A 23,430-nucleotide genomic window follows, 5' to 3' on the forward strand; every position below is an offset into this window, starting at 1 on the left:
ACTGTGATTGCTCAGTGATCTATTGAATATAATTAGAGTAATTTAAACTCATTTCGGAACATGATTACGAATATAGACATAAATAATGAATGTGAACTTGAACATTGAATGAGAATGAGTGTACATAATTTAAAAATCTCAATTATTTTACTTTTATTTGAGCCAGCGCTGACTCTGATCCCTTATGCATATAGGTTATTAAGCTTATACTACCCAGAATCCACATCAACTTTTCATTGAACGTTATTTTATTCCAATAAATCTTGTTATATTATTTTTTCTAGAAAGTGTCCGTGTTATGAATTCTTTTTGGTAACACCTAGTTTATAAGTTAGCTAGTAAGTTAAGTAGACATAAGTAACTGAAGGATTTGATGAATGAAAGAGATTCTTTTTGAGGTTTTCAGCCGTTGGTACTTACTCGAGCGAATAGGTTCCCCAATGATACATGTCTCAGCAGACCGAGTCTCTTCTGAAACCACGTTAAAAACAAATATATGGAAAATCTCAGATTTTATGAGCGATAGATAAATACCCTGAGAAGAAATAGAGCTACCGGGAGAATAGTGTGCTGACCGCCTGACAGCGGGCACAACACTATTGTTTTAAAATGTAAAGGCAGTTTCGAATTAAAAGTCTGAATTTCGGTAATGGGGCCGACATTGTACTTCGAATTAGGAATTATCCGTATTTCGAATTAAACAATTAAATAATATGCAAAACTGTATCTCATGTTTCCAGGAACGAGAGCTTCTTCGAATTAGACGGTATTTTGAATTAACCGATTTCGAATTATCGAGGTTCTACTGTACTAAAATTCAACCTTTAAATTCAAAACTGCCTTTACATTTTAAAACAAAGGTATGTTACAGAGTAATTTAAAATCAAAATTTATCCACGTCATGATAGAACGCGTCTTCCAGAAAGTGCAGGGGTAGCTTTCCGCACTTTCACTCATGTCGGTGTGTCTACAATGTGCTTCATATTTGCTTGGTTCGAGTGAAATCGTACTTCTTTTGTATTCAGCGTTTTGGGGAATGTCACAATATAAAGTATCAGGCAGTGTGCAGAGAAGCAGAATCCACGAACACTGGCGATGCCGACAGTTGACAAAAAAGTGTGGCTCATATAATCAATTCGTACGCACCGAACAATACTGTCAGTGCCGATGAAACTGTATTATTTTAATGCCGAGCCCAAACGGACTTATAGTTTTAAAGGAGAGAAGTGCCAGCCAGGAAATCGTACAAGGGTGGGGATCATTGTACAGTGCAGCAATGCACACGGAAGAAAGAAACTTTGTCCCCTCATCATAGGAAAGTTCGATAAGCCACGATGTTGTAAGAGCGTCGGGCACTTTCCATGCAAGTACAAGGCATCTAAAAAATGAAAAAGTACAGTAATCCAAAAAATAAAGCATTTGCACAGGGGAGCCAGCATAATTTGTCCTCGTCTTTGAATCGTGCGTGTTTTTCGTTGCGTGGTGTTATGTTTTTTACTGATTTATCCAAGTGCATTATTTCAACATTGTAAATGCACCTTGTTGGATACAGTTCAGAAGTAGTTTGTTTCCACGGCATTTGAAAGGTTTAAACTGTGAATCAATGTGATTGCATGTGTTAATGGGTCTTAGAATACTTTGTGACACTGCAAGGGTTGGCATTTCTGAATTAAGAGAGAAGTGCATGGCGGTAAATCGTACAAGGATAGTATGATAGAGTGATTGTATTGTGTTGTAATGCAGATGCAGACATGCCACCTCCCCCAATGTAAGCGGGAGACTCCCTATTTTTGGTATTTTCTCCCCCTTTCCTGATTGCAGATAGTTACCTCATGACTTTTTAAATTTTTTACAATTGGGTTTAGGTCGCACCGAGACGGATAGGTTTTATGATGACGATGGGACAGGAAAGGGCTAGGAGTGGGAAGCAAGCGGCCATGGCCTTAATTAAGGTACAGTTCCAGCATTTGCTTAATGTGAAAAAGGTAAACTACAGAAAGCCATCTTCATGGCCGCCAACAGTGACGTTCGAACCCTCTATCTCCCGGATGAAAGCTACAGCTGCGTGCCCCAAATTGCATGGCCAACTCACCCGGTCTCTCTATTCTGAAAGCAGGTTTAGTGTTCCTATTTTTTTTTTTTTTCAAAATCCCAGGTTTTCCCTCCTTCTCTAATTAGCTGGAAGGAATTGATGTTCAGTGGCCACTGGCAGGGCAGATGCCATCTGCTGGTGGTGTTCTTAAATATGATAGAATTTCTAACGTAATGCTTTTTAATTTATCATTTCCACATAGCAATGCCCGGCTGTGAGTATTTTTTAACATAGTTACAAGGACAAAACTCAGTTTAGATTAAAGCTTCCCAAAAAAAAGAATTAAATCTGAAAACTCATTCAGCAAGGCCAGTGCTTTGAGCATAAATCTAGTTCAGTAATTTATGAAGAGGCCTAAGGCAGTTGCAATGAAGAATCATGTGTCCTAAAGCTCAGATACACGCAGATTTCAGAATTTAGACATAAATAAATAAATTACATAGTTGAGTAGTATAATGTGTTAAATATTCTTCAAAGTTACAAAATGATTTGTCTCATAACATGTCAGGATATGCTGCAAAATAAAAATCTCATGATTTTTTACTTTTCTGCAGATGGAAGTGAGAGACTTTCTCCCCTCGTCATAGGAAAGTTCGATTAGCCACGATGTTTTACGGGCATCGGGTACTTTCTGTTCAAGTACAGTCATATAAAACGCACACAGTACAGTGATCCAATGAATAAAACACTTGCGCAGGGGAGCCAGCATAGATTTCTCCTCGTCTTCGAATAATGCTTTCTTTTCCCTTTCGTTGTGTGAGGTTACGTCTGTAAGTGAGTTACAATGTTGATTAAGGATAAAGGGTTTCCACCTGTTTAATACATTGACATAGTGACTTAATTAAAATATCACATTTTTATTATTATCATTATCATCATTATTATCATCATGTTGTGATTATTATCATTATCATTATTAATAAAAAATGTGATATTTTAATTAAGTCACTATGTCAATGTATTGAACAGGTGGAAACCCTTTATCCTTAATCAACATTGTAAATTTCGATTCAATACGGGATAAAATGTAACTGAGTTATCCAAGTGCATTATTTGAATACTGTAAATGCACCTTGTTGGATACACTTTGGGAGTAGTTACTTTTCCATGGCACTTGAAAGGTTTGAATCTCAAATCAAGGTTAATTGCATGCAGTAATAGACCTTAGAATATTTTGTGATGCTGCAAGGGTTGACACTTCTGAATTACAAGCTGACAGTTAATTCGAAATCACAACATTCGAAGTCCGATTTTTTTAGTCCCAACGACTTTGAATTAACGAGGTTTTACTGTATACAGATGAAAAGTTACATGTTGCCTGAGGGCAATAGTGTGCAATAAAGGGTTAACACAAAGAGAAGTGTTCAGCAAGGCAGTTCACTTCCCCATTACTCTTCATTACACTTGACACAATTACAAAAGAAATCAAGGAAGCAGGAAATGAAGACCTCAATGCATTTGTTTTTGCTGATGACATCGCCATTTGGGGAGAGACTGAAATGGAAGTTCAGAGGAGAATGGATTACTAGAATACAAAATTTAAAGAATTCAAGTTGACTGTGAGTAAGAGCAAGTCAGTGGAAATGCAGATGAGCAGGTTGCCCATACCTTGTAACATCATATTGGAGGGAGAGAAGGCTGAAAGTGTGAAAAGCTTCAATTACATGGATAGTGTCATGTCATGTGATTGAAGTGCCAAACTAGAAGTATTATACAGAGTAGCAAAAGGATCCAGCTTCTTCTACCAAGTACAAAACCTAATCTGGGACAAGGGAGACCCTCTGAAGAGCTAAACAGACAATGTATAAATCTTATCTCCTGCCAATCATGAGGTATAGTCTGGAGACCTGTGTCATAAAGAGAAGAGAAGTGAGTCAAATGCAAGCATGTGAAATGAAGTTCCTTAGATCAGCTCTACAAAAATCCAGGAGATACAGAGTCAAGAATGAGTGTGCAAGGAGAGACCTGCAGGTAAAGTTGACCATGGAGGAAAGGACAGGTGCTGCAAAATTGAAGTGATTAGGTCATATGAAGCGAATGGACCCAAATCAAACTCCATGCCAGTATCTGGAGATTGAGGTGCCCGGAAGAAGAGCCATTGGACGACCGAGAAAGAGATGGACAGGCCAGGTTAATGAAGATCTCAAGAGAAGAGGAATAACATGGGATGCAGTGGAGAGGGAAAAACTATACCAAGACAGAATACAGTGGAGGCATATCATTCACAAAGTTCCTACCCTACTTGCTGGAAGGAAATCCTGATGATGATGATGGTGGTTGTGGTGATTATTGTTTTAAGAGGAAGTACAACAGGGTAACCATCCTCTATTAACACTAATCAAAGAGAAAAAATGGAAGGGGTCTGAAACTTCAAAGAATTAAGGTATCAGCCAAAGAAAGACAAGGGCCACCAAGGATCGGATAGGAAAGATGAAAATGAGGAGCCTGGCATAAGTGAAAGCTTGAGGAACCATAGATGTCATACCACACTACCGAGTTGAGCACGCCTGGTTCCCCTTTTAGTCGCTTCTTACGACAGGCAGGGTTAGCGCGGTTGTTATTCTATCGCCCTCACCCACAGTGGGAATTGCCTGGAGCGAAAATGGGATGGAAAGAAGATAAGGAATTTACTGCTCCATTTTGGTACTGGTCGATGACCTAGATGTTAGGCCCCTTTAAACAACAAGCATCATCATATTTTGGTATCATACAGTATAATTTAGTTGAACTTCATGAACAATATTATCACAGGTATAACTCACCCCAGCAATAGCATTAGCCAATAATGTTTTACCACAGCCAGGAGGCCCATGAAGTAGAAACCCACGTGGTGGTGACACACCCAACTGTTCATAAACTTCTGGATGTCGAATGTGGACCAGTAACTTGCATACGTCCTGCAAAGATCATAAGCAAATTAATTGAAAGCTACAAACAAACATGCACAAAGATAAGGTCTCACTCTTACAAGGATCAAAATTCACTCATCCCAGCAAAAATTCAGATGTAATTTTTTTACGATGTTTTATTTTTTGCAAAAACATACAAGATCAGTTCTCTCTATCTTGTGATACTAACAAGACCGGTCACCTCTTCATAATATTGAAGAAACAGCCAAATTTTATTTCCAGATAAGTGCGCATTAGTTTTCTGTCTGGATTTGGACATTATAAATTTCTAAATGCATTACTGGTAGTGAATTTACACAGCTGCCTTTGTAATTGAGAACTGTTAGTCTTACTAGCTGACAATACACCACTGTGGTTTTGACTGGTCCACATTAGAAAATAATGCCTGGTCATTGTAGGATAAGTCAGTTTCACTCACGATCCAAAGCAGATGTCATTAACTGAAGCGATGCGCTGAATAGGGGTCTTTACAAAAGAAAATATTTATATTATCCTATCAATACAAGTCAAGTCATCTGTTAGATGAAGCAAAGTCTATACATGTTTCAGCCTAATCTCAAGGCCATCTTCAGTAGTAAAACAATGATTACATAATATACAAACAAATTAAAACTCGTAATGATGTACAGTGACAGTGATCAAGATTAGTGAGTTAAAAACACACTGAGGTACAAAGTCCTCTCGTCTAATAGATCTTGCTGTCTGTTAAAATGAAAACACTATGCTGAGGAGTGTAGTGAGACCGTCAATACTACGAATAAAACGAGTATAACATTTGTAATGAGAAAAAAGGAATATATGAGTGGATGAAAAACAAGTTAAAAATGATGTTCGAAAACGAAAACTCATATGACTTACTTGTAAATAAAAGTTGTCGTCTCGAATGGAGATGACCTTGTCGGTCTCAAGTCACAGTGACAACTAAGCCTGTGTGTGGCTTTCTGTGTATCTGTGTAGATGTGGTTGGGCGGGGTAATGGAGGGGGAGGGGCAAGGAGGGAGGGACGTTGTGATTCGCAGGAGGAGGGTGTTGATGGAAGGGCGGGTCTTGTTCTCGAATGTCGGTAATGAACTGTTCGCAGATGAGCGGGACAAAGGTTTCCAATAAAATATTTTTCTTTTCGTTGATTTCATTCAAGTTATAGATGGGATTGTTATATTGGTCAATATCTATATATATATTCTCTAGTATATTAAGTAAGGGACCTTTCTGTTCGTAATGCAGGATCTTTAAATCTTGATCAATTGTTGTGTATTTATGATTTTTCTATCTACAATGTTCGCTCATGGCTGAGTAGCGATTATACTTTAGGGCATTAAGATGTTTGGAGTATCTTACATTGAAACTGCGGCCTGTTTGCCCAATATACGTTGAAAGACATGATTGGCATTTTAATTTGTATATTCCAGAGTTTGAAAATTTTTTGTTGCAGTTGACAGTATGAGAATTAAAAAACATTTTTGTATTGGTGTGAACAGTCTTGAAAGCTACTTTTAACTTGTGTTTTTTAAAGATGTTTGAAATAGAATATATTATTATTATTATTATTATTATTATTATTATTATTATTATTATTATTATTATTATTAAAGGTAAATGTGGCGAACCATTATTTAATGTAAACTTGAGGATCTGAATAAACTCTTCTATCTCCCCTATAGTCAATTTACTGAATTTGGAAAGATTGTTTTTTACTATTTCGATGGTTTTATTGACGGGTACATTCGCGTACATATTTACTATGTCAAAGGAGTGAAGGGTGTAATGTTTCGGTAACGTGAGATTTTTTATTCTATTGCCGAATTCCAGGGAATTTTTAACTGACGTGTTAGCTTGAAAGGAATAATGTGTGTTAAGAAAATTGTGAATAAATTGGGATATTTTGTACGTCGGACTACTTCTGAAGTTAATAACGGGCCTTATGGGGACATCCGCCTTGTGAAAATTTTTCTAAGTCATTAAACAAAAATAAAACACATTATTCCTTTCAAGCTAACACGTCAGTTAAAAATTCCCTGGAGTTCTGCAATAGAATAAAAAAATGTCACGTTACAGAAACATTACACCCTTCACTCCTTTGACATAGTAAATATGTACACGAATGTACCCGTCAATAAAACCATCGAAAGAGTAAAAAACAATCTTTCCAAATTCAGTAAATTGACTATACGGGAGATAGAAGAGTTTATTCAGATCCTCAAGTTTACATTAAATAATGACTTCCTTACTTTTAATAACACCATATACCAACAGACGGGTCTTCCTATGGGGTCACCGGCCTCGGGAATCCTCGCTGATATTTACGTAGATTTCCTCGAATATACTCACATTAATGGGATCAATCATTGGACTCGGTATGTGGATGATACTTTTATTATCCTGGATTCTCACATTACTGACAGCAACACCGTTCTTGAATTACTTAATAACCTGGATCCACACATAAAGTTTATGATAGAATCCGAGAACAACAATTCCCTTAATTATCTCGATTTAACTATTACTCACAATCAGAATAAAACCATTTCTTTTAATATTTACAGGAAGCCCACTCACACAATAAACACAATAAACACAATCCACCAAACTTCTCTACACCCAGGGACACAGAAGAAGACAGCTTACAATAGTATGATTTTCAGAGCTCTTAATGTTCCTTTATCCCGTAAGAATTTTAGAAAGGAAATCAACACCATTTATGCAATAGCCGAAGGTAATGGTTTCAGTAAAGCTTTCGTGAATAAAATTCTCAATAAATTTAGAAATAAACCCAAGACCACCTTAGAAAACAATCTTCCCTTTAAGAGAGGTTCACCACATTTACCTTTAATAATAATAATAATAATAATAATAATAATAATAATATATATATCCTATTTCAAACATCTTTAAAAAACACAAGTTAAAAGTAGCTTTCAAGACTGTTCACACCTATACAAAAATGTTTTTTAATTCTCATACTGTCAACGGCAACAAAAAATTTTCAAACTCTGGAATATACAAATTAAAATGCCAATCATGTCTTTCAACGTATATTGGGCAAACAGGTCGCAGTTTCAATGTAAGATACTCCGAACATCTTAATGCCCTAAAGTATAATTGCTACTCAGCCATGAGCGAACATTGTAGAGAAAAATCATAAATACACAACAACTGATCAAGATTTAAAGATCCTGCATTACGAACAGAAAGGTCCCTTACTTAATATACTAGAGAATATATATATATATATATATATATAGAGATATCGACCAATATAACAATCCCATCTATAACTTGAATGAAATCAATGAAAAGAAAAATATTTTACTGGAAACCTTTGTCCCGCTCATCTGCAAACAGTTCATTAATGAAAGAGAGTTTTCACTACCGACATTCTAGAACAAGACCCACCGTTCCATCAACACCCTCCTCCCGCGAATCACAACGTCCCTCCCTCCTTGCCCCTCCCCCTCCATTACCCCGCCCAACCACATCGACACAGATACACAGTAAGCCACACACAAGCTTAGTTGTCAATGTGACCTGAGACCGACAAGGTCATCTCCATTCGAGACGGCAACTTTTATTTACAAGTAAGTCATATGAGTTTTCGTTTTCGAACATCATTTTTAACTTGTTTTTCATCCACTCATATATTCCTTTTTTCTCATTACAAATGTTATACACGTTTTATTCGTAGTATTGACGGTCTCACTACACTCCTCAGCAGAGTGTTTTCATTTTAATAGTCAGCAAGATCTATTAGACGAGAGGACTTTGTACCTCAATGTGTTTTTAACTCACTAATCATGATCACTGTCACTTTACATCATTACGAGTTTTAATTTGTTTGTATATTATGTAATCACTGTTTTACTACTGAAGATGGCCTTGAGATTAGGCTGAAACATGTATAATGTTACGTGTCAGCCCCATGGTAGCCCATTTCGGTACTTCCAGGAAGGGGCGAGTGACTCACACGACCTGGGATCTCCCAGCCGGCTTGTAGGGTGGAGCCGGTCTTTCCGTGCATTGTTCTTGTCGGCTGGCTTCCTGTGAGTTTCTTGGGACTTTGCTTCATCTAACAGATGATTTGCAATAACTTGCAATGGAATAGGGGTCTAACCACTAAAATCTCTATTGTGAGTTAATTGCGAAAAACACTTATCTTGGACTGGAGTTAGATCCCTTTTCCACATGAGGCAGAAGTTTTCCACCCCCTAGCACATTAACAGGTTCCGAATTCTTCACATGACTACGCCACTATGCAGGAACGTCCATATAGATCCTTATTCTGATGAAACCTCATTTCCGGTAAAGATGTTGGTTAGATTCCTTTTCGGCGCATCGCTTCAATTTTTGAAATCAAACAAAATAAAACCTAACCATGAATTTAAAAGGTGATTCATATAAGAAAGAATGCTCTGAGAACATTTGGTGACAGTCAATGATTTTGTATTGTTTAACGAAAGAATGCTTTCTCTGAAAATCTTAATTCTTTTACGCGTATCTTGTTCCCTGGGATGAGTGAATTCAGTATTCACTCTACAAAACTACAGCCCGCTGTATTATCAATTAATATTATGTGTGAACTGTATTATGTGACAATTTTACTCACCAGTGATAACCTTGACTGGATCAGACGGGAACGTGTTATATGACATCCCACTATGCTGTGTTTACATTATTTGCTTCCTGCACTATTAACCTCCATCTGAATGCCTGATCTACAGCATTAGCCTTCTCTAATGTTGACCAATGTTCTACTCGACAAGATTCCAGAGAGCTCAATCTATTTACCACTCATTTCTCCTACTCTCTCAACTACTATACACTATACCTCCTCTCCAGCAATAAATCAGTTCATGTTAGACACGTTGTTAGAGCTGGATGTGGTACCGGTTGTTTTATTCTGGGAGCAGGCTCTCCCTGATTCATCAATGTTTCTCTTGAAGTAAAGGGATGACAGAACTTTCAATATCTGAACATTTTAAAGGATTTCTATGAAAACTCTAAACACCACTCTCCTTCTGTGATTAAAATTTATCCTATTTTTGTCAAGGGCGTTAAAGTATGTTGAAGTCTTGTTCATCGAAATTCAAACTGAACAGACCAAAGTTCACAGCATGCTAAAGTTCAATTTTTTTTTTTTTTTTTTTTGCTTTACGTCACACCGACACAGATAGGTCTTATGGCGACGATGGGATAGGGATGGCCTAGGAATGGGAAGGAAGCGGCCGTGGCCTTAAATAAGGTACAGCCCCAGCATTTGCCTGGTGTGAAAATGGGAAACCACGGAAAACCATCTTCAGGGCTGCCGACAGTAGGGTTCGAACCCACTATCTCCCGATTACTGGATACTGGCCGCATTTAAGAGACTGCAGCTATCCAGCTTGGTCGTTCAATTTCATTGTTGTTAACTATCTACTCAACCAAATTACATGATCAGGAATGTTTCTTGTAACTCGTGTGAACGTGGTGACTTGTTCGTCAAAATTTGAACTAAGTTGCCAGCACAATGAAGTATGTTTTTTCTCAACAACCCAGTGAACCAAGCTAAGTATTCTGAAATGATTCATCTCTAATGGAATACATGTGTATTTTATTTGTCAAAATACAAACTGAGCAGACTTAATTTGCCAACATAATCATAATAATCAAATACTGTACTGAGTGTCCACAAGAGTAAAGTTATGGTATTCAGTGCGGTACAGCACAGGCTGTAATGATTGTAGGAGTCTGAAATTTTGTAGATATCTTAACTAAGCAATGCGCTCACGAATTTTGCCACAAAAATTATTAGTTTCAAGTTTTGCTACCAGGCAGAAATATGGCGCTCTAAGCAGTCAGAACGTGCAATATTTCGTAACACTGACATCAAAATGTTCTTCCAGTAGAATTCCGTTGTGTCAGTTCCTTGGCTGTTGCTTGATGACACAACGCTGATTCCTTTTGTGAAGTGAATCTTCGCTGTAACGTAAGAAAGATTAACTTTTCCGTGCGAAACGTAATGCCTATTGAGAAGAGACCGTGCACTAATAGTGAAGGAGTTTTATCAGAATGGCAGCAATAGCAATGCTGCATTGCAGGAATATCGCCGACAGAAACAGCAGAGAACAGATCCTATGACAAGTAATGGGCTGAAGAAAATGATTAAGAAATTTGAGGAAACAGGTGAATTGTCACACCAGGGAGAGGACGGCGGCCCATCCCCATGGATGTTGATGAAGTTGCTGTAGCTATAGCAACAATTCACATGATTTTGCAATACCTTTTACACTGGTATCCCTACAAACTTCAAACTGTATACAAATTTGAACCCCAAGATTTTGCACTTTGCCCTTCGGTTTCTGGCGCGCGTGGAAGTGAACGACATGTGGCCAGGGAATATTCTATGGACTGACAAGGTGCATTTTACTCAGGAGGGTGCAGTGAATGCACAGAACTGCCGCAAATGGGGTTCGACTCCTCCAAACGTCGTGCACGAACAACCACTGCATTCAGCTTACGTGACTGTTTCGTGTGATTTTACAAGCTTCTTCGTTCTCGGTCCGTTTTTCTTTGAGGAAATTACCTCTCATGGGCCTGTTAGGTGTACAGTGACATCTGCACGTTATAGGGACCTCCTTGTGCAACACGTGATTCCAGCTTTGCAGGAACGCAACTGTGACCACACCGTTATTTTCATGCAAGATGGGGCAACACCCCATATCACTCACCAGGTGAAAGAATTGCTTCGAGAAACTTTCAGTAACGAACGCATTATCTCTAGGCATTTTCTACATGCATGGCCTTCAAGGCCCCCCGACCTAAATCCATGTGACTTTCAGTTGTGGGGATATTTGATACAGTAGATCGTGTCTATCAGGGACACGTCCGGTCTGTGCCTGATTTCAAGGCTAGCAAATGACGACATGTCGCTCTGATTTCACTCGATATGCTGCGGGCAACTGCTGACCATGCCGTGTTAAGGATGCAGCATATCGCTGAGTTCAGAGGCCATATTGAACAGTGTACGTAACCATGCTAATAAACCTCCCACAACCACCGTTATCATATGCTTGATCTTTCCTGCCTTTTTTTTTCTGTGACCCCTACCATTGCTTACAGTGCCATATTTTCACCTGGTGGCAAAACTTGGAATTAATAATTTCTGTGGCTTAATTTGGGAGCACATTGCTTAGTTAGCATATCTACAAAATTTCAGACTACTACGATCATTAACAGCCCATGCTGTACACCGCTGAATACCATAATTTTAATTGTGGACACCCGGTATTTGATTACTGTCTTATTACCATTCTATGCACTTTTCAGTTATTGGTAATAGTTATGAAATGGCATTCAACTTTCTTTCTTTCTTTCTTTCTTTCTTTCTTTCTCTCTTTCTTTAATTTATTTTGATTACTATGCTATATTGACTTGTATGTATTGAAACTACTTGGCAAATTAGAAACACGAAATTAATAAATGGTAACTAGAATAAAATATAACTAACGAAATTGGGCGCCACCTGCAAAAGATTTACAGGAATAATTGACTCCGTAGAGCATGAAAGAACTCCCAAGGCGGCAGTCATCAGGCTGACGAAGCTCCAAACTTGCTTTATTACCTTACTTGCTACTATTTAACTCTGAAATTAAATTTGGCTAATTGCCAGGTGTTTTCTTACTCCACCAATAAAAGATTTATCACAGGTTTCACTACATGCATTTACTCCCGAAACAAAATTAAAATAAAACAAAACAAACAAACAAACACACTCGAACAATAATCATCACATAACGAGACCAATATAAACATCCATAAACAAGCTATACACCATAACTATAAGTTTGAACTGATGGTATCCTACGGATAACATGACGGTTTACTCTTAAGCTTATAATACTGTATACATAAGCACAATAGCATCATCACCGTGGAATCCCGGGTTATAACATTATGTTAAAACAAAACCCAGTAATCTCACTTTACACCATAAATCTAACAAATTCACCATGTAAAAAAAACTTGTGGACTAGATGCAAGACAAATGCCACGTCCAATCAATAAAAATACAAAAACAACCAAGCGCTAAACACTTGGTCTACAATTTCTTCTAGCAATAGTCAGTTCTGCGCCCAATGGCACATTATCTCCAGATACCTATAAAACACTACCCACAGTGTGCATTTCCTTGGAGCGGAATAATCCAGAGTCTTACTTACAAAAGAATACTATGTAAAGTCTTCCACCAAGAACATGAATTAGCGAGTAATGCACTCGTCATGACCCTGTAACGGTACCGAAATGCACCCGTTCAGAACTTGTACAGCACAGACTTCATAACGACAATTGTCATGAGCAGCAACTGCATTAGTACACACAGGTATATATAGGCTCGCTCCACGTGGCGTAGCATCTGCCAAAGTCTATTGGAAACAATGCAGCCACTGAAACAACTTCAAGCATCACTTGGTCAATGCAACCTCATTCAAACCAGAGCTTTAGAACTGATCACAGGGTTGCCGATCCACAAATAGCAACCTTGGAGGTTCATCCACAATGGTGAATTACCATCTTTAGCATACACTTCTTGGCCATACCCCAGGTTTCTAAACTACTTGTGGCAACACCTTCACCCGATTTCAACAGTCTGTCCCGATAGAGTCATTGTTTTTCATGATGCACAATCTTCTAGGCTATGTGCATAGACTCTTGCCCAAACAGAAATTTATACGAAATATAATGATGCACATATGCAATATTCCCAACCACAAATTATTCTCACAATATTATGTTCTTACATCTACTCACATGATATTCACGACTTTAAATTACAAATTATTTTACGGAAATTTCCTAACCTAAAATCGGGAGAATGCTATTTACAAACATTTCCTAACCTAGAATCGGGGACCGTACTCTTGTACGGTTACAATACCTCCCCTCGATTTGAAATAACTGGAATGCTGACAATTGAGCAAATCACAAATACTATATAACAGGTATGTCTGATGGGTCAGGCTTGTCTGTCAAAACAAAAAATACAACATATTACTACTGTGACACTACCCATTATCTTACATAATGCTTTAAGTTATGGATGTTATGAGTGCCAACAGTTCTACCCTAATCCTTAACGATCTGATATGAACAGGTAACTTACCTTATTGTTCACCGCATAAGGACCTTCATACAACTGGAAAAACTTATGTATCTCTTTCTGTTCTGCAGACGATGAACGAAAGACCTTCATGAGGACCTCCTCCCCTACCTTAAAATTATCCCCTTCCCACAGCTGCTTTATCTCACCCACCTTACATGCATTGGTGTTCGTCAACTGGATGATCACTTTCAGAGGTACCTTCTCCACACAGGACAGACCTACCATGGTTGCCAAGCTCACACAAGAGCTATCTTCTTATTCTTTCACACAGAACTTATGCTGACAGTCGTTCAGAACACACATAAATTTTACATTCAAAACATCCCTCCCCTTCTGAAAACATACCACAATCCCACATCTCACATCAATACTTTTCCACACATCATTCAGATCATTCATACTAATGTACTTTCATCAGATATTCCACTAAACATACATTTGAATTGACTAACAGCTATCCCATACGCATCGCTACTCTCACTTTCCTTGAACTTTCCCCACTCACCTAAATAATCTCCAACACAATTACTCGTCACAAAATATTCAAACCCTGAATCCCCATAATATTTACCACCTCTCTTATGACTCCCATTATGCACAAAATGTGACCTAACCTTCCTTTCACCAAGGCTTTCATCCACAAAAGTGACAGTTCAAGTCCACTCACCCTTATCCAAGATGTCAGCTTCAATTACCTAACTTCTTAACCTCAAAACATCTAATACCCTACAACTCCTTCTCATTACCTCACTTCACTGCACTTCAACACAAGTACATTATTCTCCATTGCATCTCTCTACTTCTTAACCTCAAAATATCAGACTCTCTACATTTCATTCTCATGACCTCTAAATACTTTTTTTCTAGTGGCTTTACGTCGCACTGACACAGATAGGTATTATGGCGACGATGGGATAGCAAACGCCTAGGAGTTGGAAGGAAGCGGCTGTGGCCTTAATTAAGGTACAGCCCCAGCATTTGCCTGGTGTGAAAATGGGAAACCACGGAAAACCATCTTCAAGGATGCTGACAGTGGATTTCGAACCCACTATATCCTGGATGCAAGCTCACAGCTGTGCGCCCCTAACCACACAGCCAACTCGCCGGTACCTCTACATACAATTACTTCCATAAGTGTTCCTAGTTTGCCTGTGAATACCTAGATAATGAGCAAATTTGGACCTTATTCATGCCTCATGTTTTGGTGCCAATTGAAACATTTATGGTGAAAATTTGAACTAAATGCAAAATTTGGTAACTTAAAATCGGGTAAACTAAAATCAGGGATAGCCCTCTTGTACATTTACAGTAATCATATAGTACAGTGATTGTAATGTGGTTGCATAAGCATGGACAATCTATAAAGTTCATGTATGTTGTATGTATGTTGCGTATTCAGCCCGAAGACTGGTTTGATCCTCCACAGCTCCACTAACAGCTGTCTAAATAGCCTAGGCATCACTGAAGAGGCGTACTAGGGAAATGAGGAGCGATGTAGTTTCCCGTTGCTTTCCTCGCCTAGCCAGAAGTTGCTATTACATATCAGTCTGCCAAGCCCACTGAAATGCATGCACCAACCGACCCTATGAGCAATATTTTAAAGCCATTCATAACAGGAACTGGCTGCGTAAGGAATGGTATTACTAGCATCACTCATACCTCAGTCACTTTAATATTGTCAAAGCCAAGGATGAGACTGAGACAGACAGGTGAATGAAGGTAACAAAAATTATTCTAGCCCATATCCGAAGACATAATGCACTGTAAACACTACATCTCACCAGCAAAGGGATATATACGACAGGTGAATGAAGGTAACAAAAATTATTCTAGCCCATATCCGAAGACATAGTGCACTGTAAACACTACATCTCACCAGCAAAGGGATATATAAGTCCATATACATTTAAAATGATTAAAACGCAGAATATACATTAAATTTGAAGAATGAGTAGTAATTAATGAACGTAAGTTTTCGTGGCTCATTGTATTAACATAAAGAAATAAATGAACTGGATTAAAGCCATCAGTAACTTCCCTCCCAACCACCACAGCACAGCACCATGATCCTCTAGTCCAGTTAGTGGGGTAGGCCGTGGATAGTACGGGCATGACTTCCATGTTCCTTCAGATAATTTCTTTGCTCACTGTCGGAGGCAAAACTTCACATGCCCTGATGAAGGCCAATGCAATTTGGCTGAAAGCTTGGCTTTATTTTCAATAAATATATATACAGTGGCTTTAATCCAGTTCATTTATTTCTTTATGTTAATGAGTAGTAATGTTGGATATTGATGAATTAGGTATGTATACTGTCTTGGAACGTTATCATACTTAACACTGAAGTGATATTTACCTTTGCTAGATAAAAGAATAATGCAAAGATTATAATTAGAATAGAATTGAGATATATGGGTTGTTTGGAAGAAACTTACAGTAACCTAAAGTACCTTTGTAATTTTTTTTAAAAATTAATGAAGAAAATAAGCAAGACTCGATACAGTGAAGCATTGACTAGAAGACGAACATGAATCTATTGTAAAAAAACATATCAGATGTAAGGCTTTTCAGGCGTTTGCCCTATTAACCAGCGTTTCGTTTTAGGTCTGACACTACACTCATCAGAGTGGGATGTGTCAGACCCTACCCACTGACGCTGGGGTGTATGCAGGTGTACTTATCAGAAGCCCTTATAAGAGGCACAGTCTGATAACTGCACATGGGAGATAAATCTCCACAATGGAATTATTGCCCGCCTAGCAATTCCGAATGGAAAATTCTACATTCCCATGGAGGGAATTAGATATTTTTCACCAATAGAGCATGTCAAAAATGTCAAAAACATTTCAGATGTAAGGCTTTTCAGGCGTTTGCTCTATTAACCAGCGTTTTATCTTAGGTCTGACACTAGACTCATCAGAGTACGATGTGTCAGACCCTACCCACTGACGCTGGGGCATATGCAGGTAAACTTATCAGAAGCCCTTTATAAGAGGAACAGTCTTATAAGAAAGCTAACCTATTCTTCCTGACCACATTTAGGTCTTATTTTCTTCAAAATTAGAATTCAGTTATGGTAAAATTTTGAGATATTGTACCTTAATATTACTAGGTTGAAGGAGAACTCCTTTAGTACTTACAATATCATGAAACAAATCTATTCAAATATTCTTCTAGTATTCGCAAATATAAAGACAGGAACTTTCCACCTAATCAATACACTTCTTCTTCTTCTTTAATTATGACTGCATAGGATCACTTTAGTCAGACCATCGTTCAGGTCTCTCTGAAGGGATTGTTCGAGCTTTGCGGTCCTCTCAGTACTTCTTCAGACGCTCCGATCTTCGTGCCCTTTCCTCGGTTGAAAATATGTGTGTTGTTGGTTTGTTTTGTATAAGGGTAAAGCGGAGGTTTGTATTCTTGAGTTTTGTATTCAATTTTATCTTATTTGTGTTGTCTTCTGTTGTAAGGCCTATTTGCTTCAGATCTTCTCTTACTTCTCTGATCCATTTACATCCTGTTGTGGTATTGTTTGAGACAAGATTGTGTTGTATTAGTTGTTTCAGAAGTCTCGAATCCTGTATCCTCATGATATGTCCCAAGAATCCCAGTCTCCTCTTACGCATAGTATCTGTAATCGGTTCTAGCTCTTTGTACATAACTTTGTTAGGTATTATCCGCCACTGTCCATCCTTCTGGTATTTTTTGTTAATGCAGGTTCTTCCAATCCTTCTTTCAATTTTCTGAAGTCTGTCAGTCTTTGATTGTTTATTCAGGTGAAGAAGTGTTTCTGCTGCATTTGTAGCTTCTGGTTTCATACATGTGATGTAGTGTTTTATTTCTGCATTTATTGATAAACACTTCTTATTGTAGATATCCCATGGTAATTTTTGTGCTTTAGCTAATCTATTTGTTGTTGTTTGGATTGAGAATTTTTTATTTAGGTCATGTGTTATTACTTCTCCAAGATATTTAAATTGAGTTACTATTTTGATTTTATTACCATTTATGGTAACTTCTTTTAGTTGTGATGGTTTTTGGGGCATAATTTCTGTTTCTTCAAATTATATTTTCAGGCCAATTCTATTTGCAATGTTTTGAAGTTCTGATATCTGGATTTTTGCTTCCTTTATGTCCACTGCTAGTAATGCTACATCGTCAGCAAAACCCAGGCAATTTGTTTTCATTTTTTGGCCAATCTTTATTTTGGGGGAACATTTCCTGAACCATTCCCTCATTACCATTTCTAGAGCACAATTACAGTATATAATAATGGTGAGAGCCCATCTCCCTGCCATAGTCCAGTTTTAATTTCAAATGACTGATGTTTCACCCCTAAACTTCAGTTTTGATATGGGTACTGATGTTTCACCCCTAAACTTCATTTTTGATATGGGTTAGTGAGAGTCAATTTTATCATGTTACCATGTTACCAATATTTTAATCATAAGAATTCAAATCAACAAGGTTCTTCTATGTATTTAACTGAACTGAATAAGTGAATACGTAAACCTTATAAACCACTACATGAAATGTAATCAGGACACTGAAAATCCAAACAGTACATCTTTAAGACCCTACATTGGACTTAATATCATCATATGTGTGCAAATGCAATAATTTTACTTCATATTGTGTAATATAAATTGTAAAGTAGAATAGCATGTACCTCTCAGTAAATGTGCATACTTAATAGTCAATCCACAAGCATTTTGTCAAATGGATGAATTACATTCAATACAATACTTTTGACACTGTATACAAGGGAACAGAAGACCTATATAATAGCTCAAATAGAGCAAACTTATAAATCCCATAATATGTGCATATTCAAACTAAGATGTACTCACCAGCATTTTAATGACATATGAATTTTAAACATTAACCATTATATGTGATGTTTTTGTAGATATTTTGTATGTGTCAACTGAGGATGACCCCTTAGGGGTCGAAACCGGTATTGACCCTATTTACCAGTTTGGTAGTAAATAAAATAGTGTACTGATAAGGTGGTGACTCATATTATTTCTATATAGTGATACCAATCAATACGGATATGAAGCTTATAAATAATAACTCGATAGCTGCAGTCGCTTAAGTGCGGCCAGTATCCAGTATTTGGGAGATAGTAGGTTCGAACCCCACTGTCGGCAGCCCTGAAGATGGTTTTCCATGGTTTCCCATTTTCACACCAGACAAATGCTGGGGCTGTACCTTAATCAAGGTCACGGGCGCTTCCTTCCCACTCCTAGCCCTTCCCTGTCCCATTGTTACCGTAAGACCTATCTGTGTTGGTACAACGTAAAGCAACTAGCAAAAAAATTATATATATATTTATCATGTTTATTAATTTGGGGTGTAGTCCAAGGTGTCTTAAAATTTTAATAAGAAATACATTTATTCCATTATAAAATACCTAAAACATGTTGATATGTCAGTACCGGCTTCAACCCTTTTAGTGCGTCATCTTCAGCTGAAGAACCTATCATCTTAATAATAACAACAACTTATAATTCTAAAACACAGCTTGTCTTAATTATGGATGACTCATGCTAACTTAAGGTGATGTATTGTGGTAATAAAATATGATTGGAAAAATGGCTTTTTGAAGTCTGCACAGTTCACAAGTTTGTTTTGATGCTGATCTTGATGTTCAATCATTTAAACCAGTGTTGTGTTGTTGACAAACTTATTTGAAAACGTTTCAATGTTGAACTGGTAAAATATTACTATGTTAATTGCGAATGACTAATGTTAAAATAATGTTATGATAATCAAACGTGCTTGAAGGAATATCTTTGACAGTCTAGAAAGTTCACCAGTCCTTTAAAACACTGTTCTTGATCTTTGTACATATTCTCACTCATTCAATGTTATACACCTATTTTAAAATATAAAATCTCTTATTGCTAAGTTACGTATTGTTGTATTTATAAATCTGTGCCAGTAGGGGATTTATTATTGTATGATGTATGTTGATCGGCTTGTATAACGTCTTCATAAGCTCATCTCAGAGTCAATTTGTTGGGCTTTGAAGTTCTGCTAACTAATGTGCAGAAGTTCCCTTCTTCATACTTGTGTACATTTTATTGTGTCAAAAGATTTGGTGGAAAAAGAGAAAAGAATTTTACTAATAGAGAATGACTATGGAGCGTGTTTTAAAAATCAATGTGTGTGTTACTTACTGTTGGCTTAGCCTGTCCTTGTGCGCTAGTCGTTTTCAATATTGGAAAATTTATGATTATAATTTTCCTAGCGTCAAGTAATGAAATTAAATGTAAAAAAAAAAAAAAAAGAAAGAAAGAAAGAAAGGTGAAAGTCATAAATTGAAAGACATGAACACTGATAACAACACACACAATAAACACAATGTCACAACGTTGTGAAGAAAGGGAGCAACAAATGGAAGAGACAAGGATAAACATGAAAACACTGCACAACAAGGACAATCTAAACATTTCCATGCGCTGTATATGTTCATCGTGGACTGAGAAGAAACAGATGTACAAGAACTGAAACTGATAAACAGAAAGGCCATCTTATTTGTTTAGGAATTGACTATGCATTAAGTGAGACTATAACAATTACTATAATCACCAACAAGTTTACTAGGACTGAGGATTATTACACTAACCTTAAGCACTTTGGAGATGCCACCAACATCTTTAAAGGTCACTTTGGATTCTTGCAGAACAACTTCACGTTTTTTCTTCTGTAATGAAGGTGCATCATCTTCACCCACAGCTTTCCTCTTCCTACTTTTAGGAGCAGCTGGTGTAGATGATGCAATAGGTGCTGGGCTTGATACAGGTGCAGCAGCAGGTGTCGGCGGAGGAACTTGAGCCAACAACGGTGCAGCACGAGGAGGATTGGCACTAGCAGGTTTTGTGTGAGAACTGGCAGTCACAGAAATAGCTTTCGACTTTAATAAACTTGACTGGAAAAAGATTTTTTATAAAACAATGTAAGTCATGTGAACAAGTTTATGGAATTCATTTACAATTAATTATACAAATATTTTTTTGGGTTCATGGAAACTGATAGGCAGAGGCTCAACAGGGATGCTGTGTCATGGGGTTGGTTTGTTTGAACATCATCAACGATGTAGAACTTTTAAAAATTATGTCACATTATTTCTTTATGTAGCGCAAACTATTCTGATATATTTTCATGTCACATTATTTGTTTACGCTGCACAAACTGTTTTGCAGATATTTATGCATGTTATAAAAGTGATTTTATAGAATAAGAGAGTTTTCATCTAGAACGTAACACATAATTCTGTTATTAATAAAGTATTACCTTTTACAGGTATGTTATAGTGTTTTTAAAATAAATTTTAATTTTGTATTAATTTTCTCTATTTTAGAGCATGCTGCTTTTCAAAAGTAAGGTTAGGACTAAGAGACTTAAAATGTCTGATAATGGTAGCAGTTTCAAGATGAACTCTTTAGTGATATGATCCAATAAAAGTTTTAAAGATGCTTCAAACATCACACATACCTCAATCGGAAGCTTAAGAAATGAAATCATAAAATTAAACACCTTCTTGAGGACAGATAGAAGTATCCGAAACAGTGGTGGATATTATTAACTGCATTTTTTTAGAAGAATTCAAGCATGGTATTGTTCTAGCACATCGATAACTGCTTTTTTTTTTTTTTTTTTCATTTCTAGAAGAATTCAAGCATGGAACGGAATTACTGTTCTAGCACATCGATAAGTGAGAGAATTTGGATACCTATATTCATAGGCAATTGTCTGCAATTTGATAAAGATCTATTGATTTGAACTGTTGAAATATTTAAGATTCCTTACTCTGGTGGATCTGTTCTTTTGGTCAAACTTGTAGGAAGGTACAATTAGGGTTTAGGAACATTGCAAGCAATTCATGTCTTTGCCAACCAGAGAAATCGGCTGTGGCAAAACATGCCTTATATAATGGCAATAATATCCTTTTTGGTGAAACATCTGTCAATTGTAAGGAGAAACATTTTACATCTCGAGTCACTCATGAGGCAACAGAAACTGTGAAACACCCTAATAATAATAACAAAGGCAACAGCTATGTAGACCTACTGAGTAGATCACGGCTGCTCTCCATAGTCAGATCTTAACCATCTGTCTCCTTCACTCTGGAGACTCTGGAATGACCTACACTTCTGACAGGTTTTATCTTGAGTATAACTGCTATGGAATGAGAAGTTTCATTTTTCTAGCTCAGAAGACAATATTGGTCGCAAGATCAAAACGGGGAAGTTATTACATGCCATATACACTCAAATACTCCAGGCATATATTTTCCAGAATTTAGTGAAGAAAAACTGGGGTGTGCACATTACTGTATTTGAAATAAGGTTGGTACTGCTTGAACGACACAGAATGTCCCCGTTATGCTAGAGGTTGGATAGGCAACCCGCTTGATCAGAATTGTCATGAGGTTTGTTTAGCTTCCCTGACACTTCTAATCGGCTATTTCCTGTGTTTGGTTGTAATGAATATACTGTGTCGGGCCACACAGACTGACGCCAGACAACGTTATTCACTTGACAGAACTGACGATGATACTGTATGGGAAATTGGCAATGACAAATATGTTTCTTCCACTAGTGATGACAATGGAAATGATGATGAATGGAAGTTTGGGAGCATGCAATTTTTGTACTCACTTTAATACTTTATTGCACACATTAAAAATAAATTGATAAAAATTATATATCACATTTTTATAGGTAGAGTAATGGATGCTTTGCGATATTATATGAAGATTATGATGCATTTCTTAAAATAAATGTATATTTTATTAAATTTTGGAGCACATAATTATGCAGGATCAATTTCTTACATACATACATTATCATTATAGACTGTTATGCCTTTCAGCGTACAGTCTGCAAGCCTCTGCGAATTTACTAAACGTCGCCAAAATCCTCGATTCGCAACTAGTGTTGTGGCCTCATTTAGTTCTATACCTCTTATCCTTCAATCGTTAGAAACCGAGTCTAACCATCGTCGTCTTGGTCTCCCTCTACTTCTCTTACCCTCCATAGCACAGTCCATTATTCTCCTAGGTAACCTATCCTCCATTCGCCTCATATGACCCCACCACCGAGCCGCTTTACGCGTACAACTTCATCCATTGAGTTCATTCCTAAATTAGCCTTGATCTCCACATTCCGAGTACCCTCCTGCCATTGTTCCCACCTGTTTGTACCAGCAATCATTCTTGCTACTTCCATGTCTGTTACTTCTAACTTATGAATAAGATATCCTGAGTCCACTGAGCTTTCACTCCC

The 23,430-nt window shown here is 37.3% G+C and overlaps 1 protein-coding gene across 2 annotated transcripts in view; it reads right to left on the minus strand.

Annotated features, from left to right (window-relative positions):
* smid (nuclear valosin-containing protein-like smid) overlaps positions 1-23,430 on the minus strand; it is a 274,423-nt gene that overhangs the window by 111,998 nt on the left and 138,995 nt on the right. For both annotated transcript variants that reach the window (XR_010861817.2, XM_067159588.2), the window contains exons 6-7: positions 20,769-21,071; positions 4,855-4,989 (exon numbers count right to left, since the gene is read on the minus strand). Coding sequence is in view for 1 of the 2 variants with exons in the window: in XM_067159588.2 (XP_067015689.2) it covers positions 4,855-4,989; positions 20,769-21,071 (438 nt within the window). In the remaining variant the exon portion in view is untranslated. The remainder of the gene's footprint in view (positions 1-4,854; positions 4,990-20,768; positions 21,072-23,430) is intronic.

This window comes from Anabrus simplex, chromosome 1 (assembly GCF_040414725.1).
Source record: "Anabrus simplex isolate iqAnaSimp1 chromosome 1, ASM4041472v1, whole genome shotgun sequence".
Lineage (NCBI taxonomy): Eukaryota > Metazoa > Arthropoda > Insecta > Orthoptera > Tettigoniidae > Anabrus > Anabrus simplex.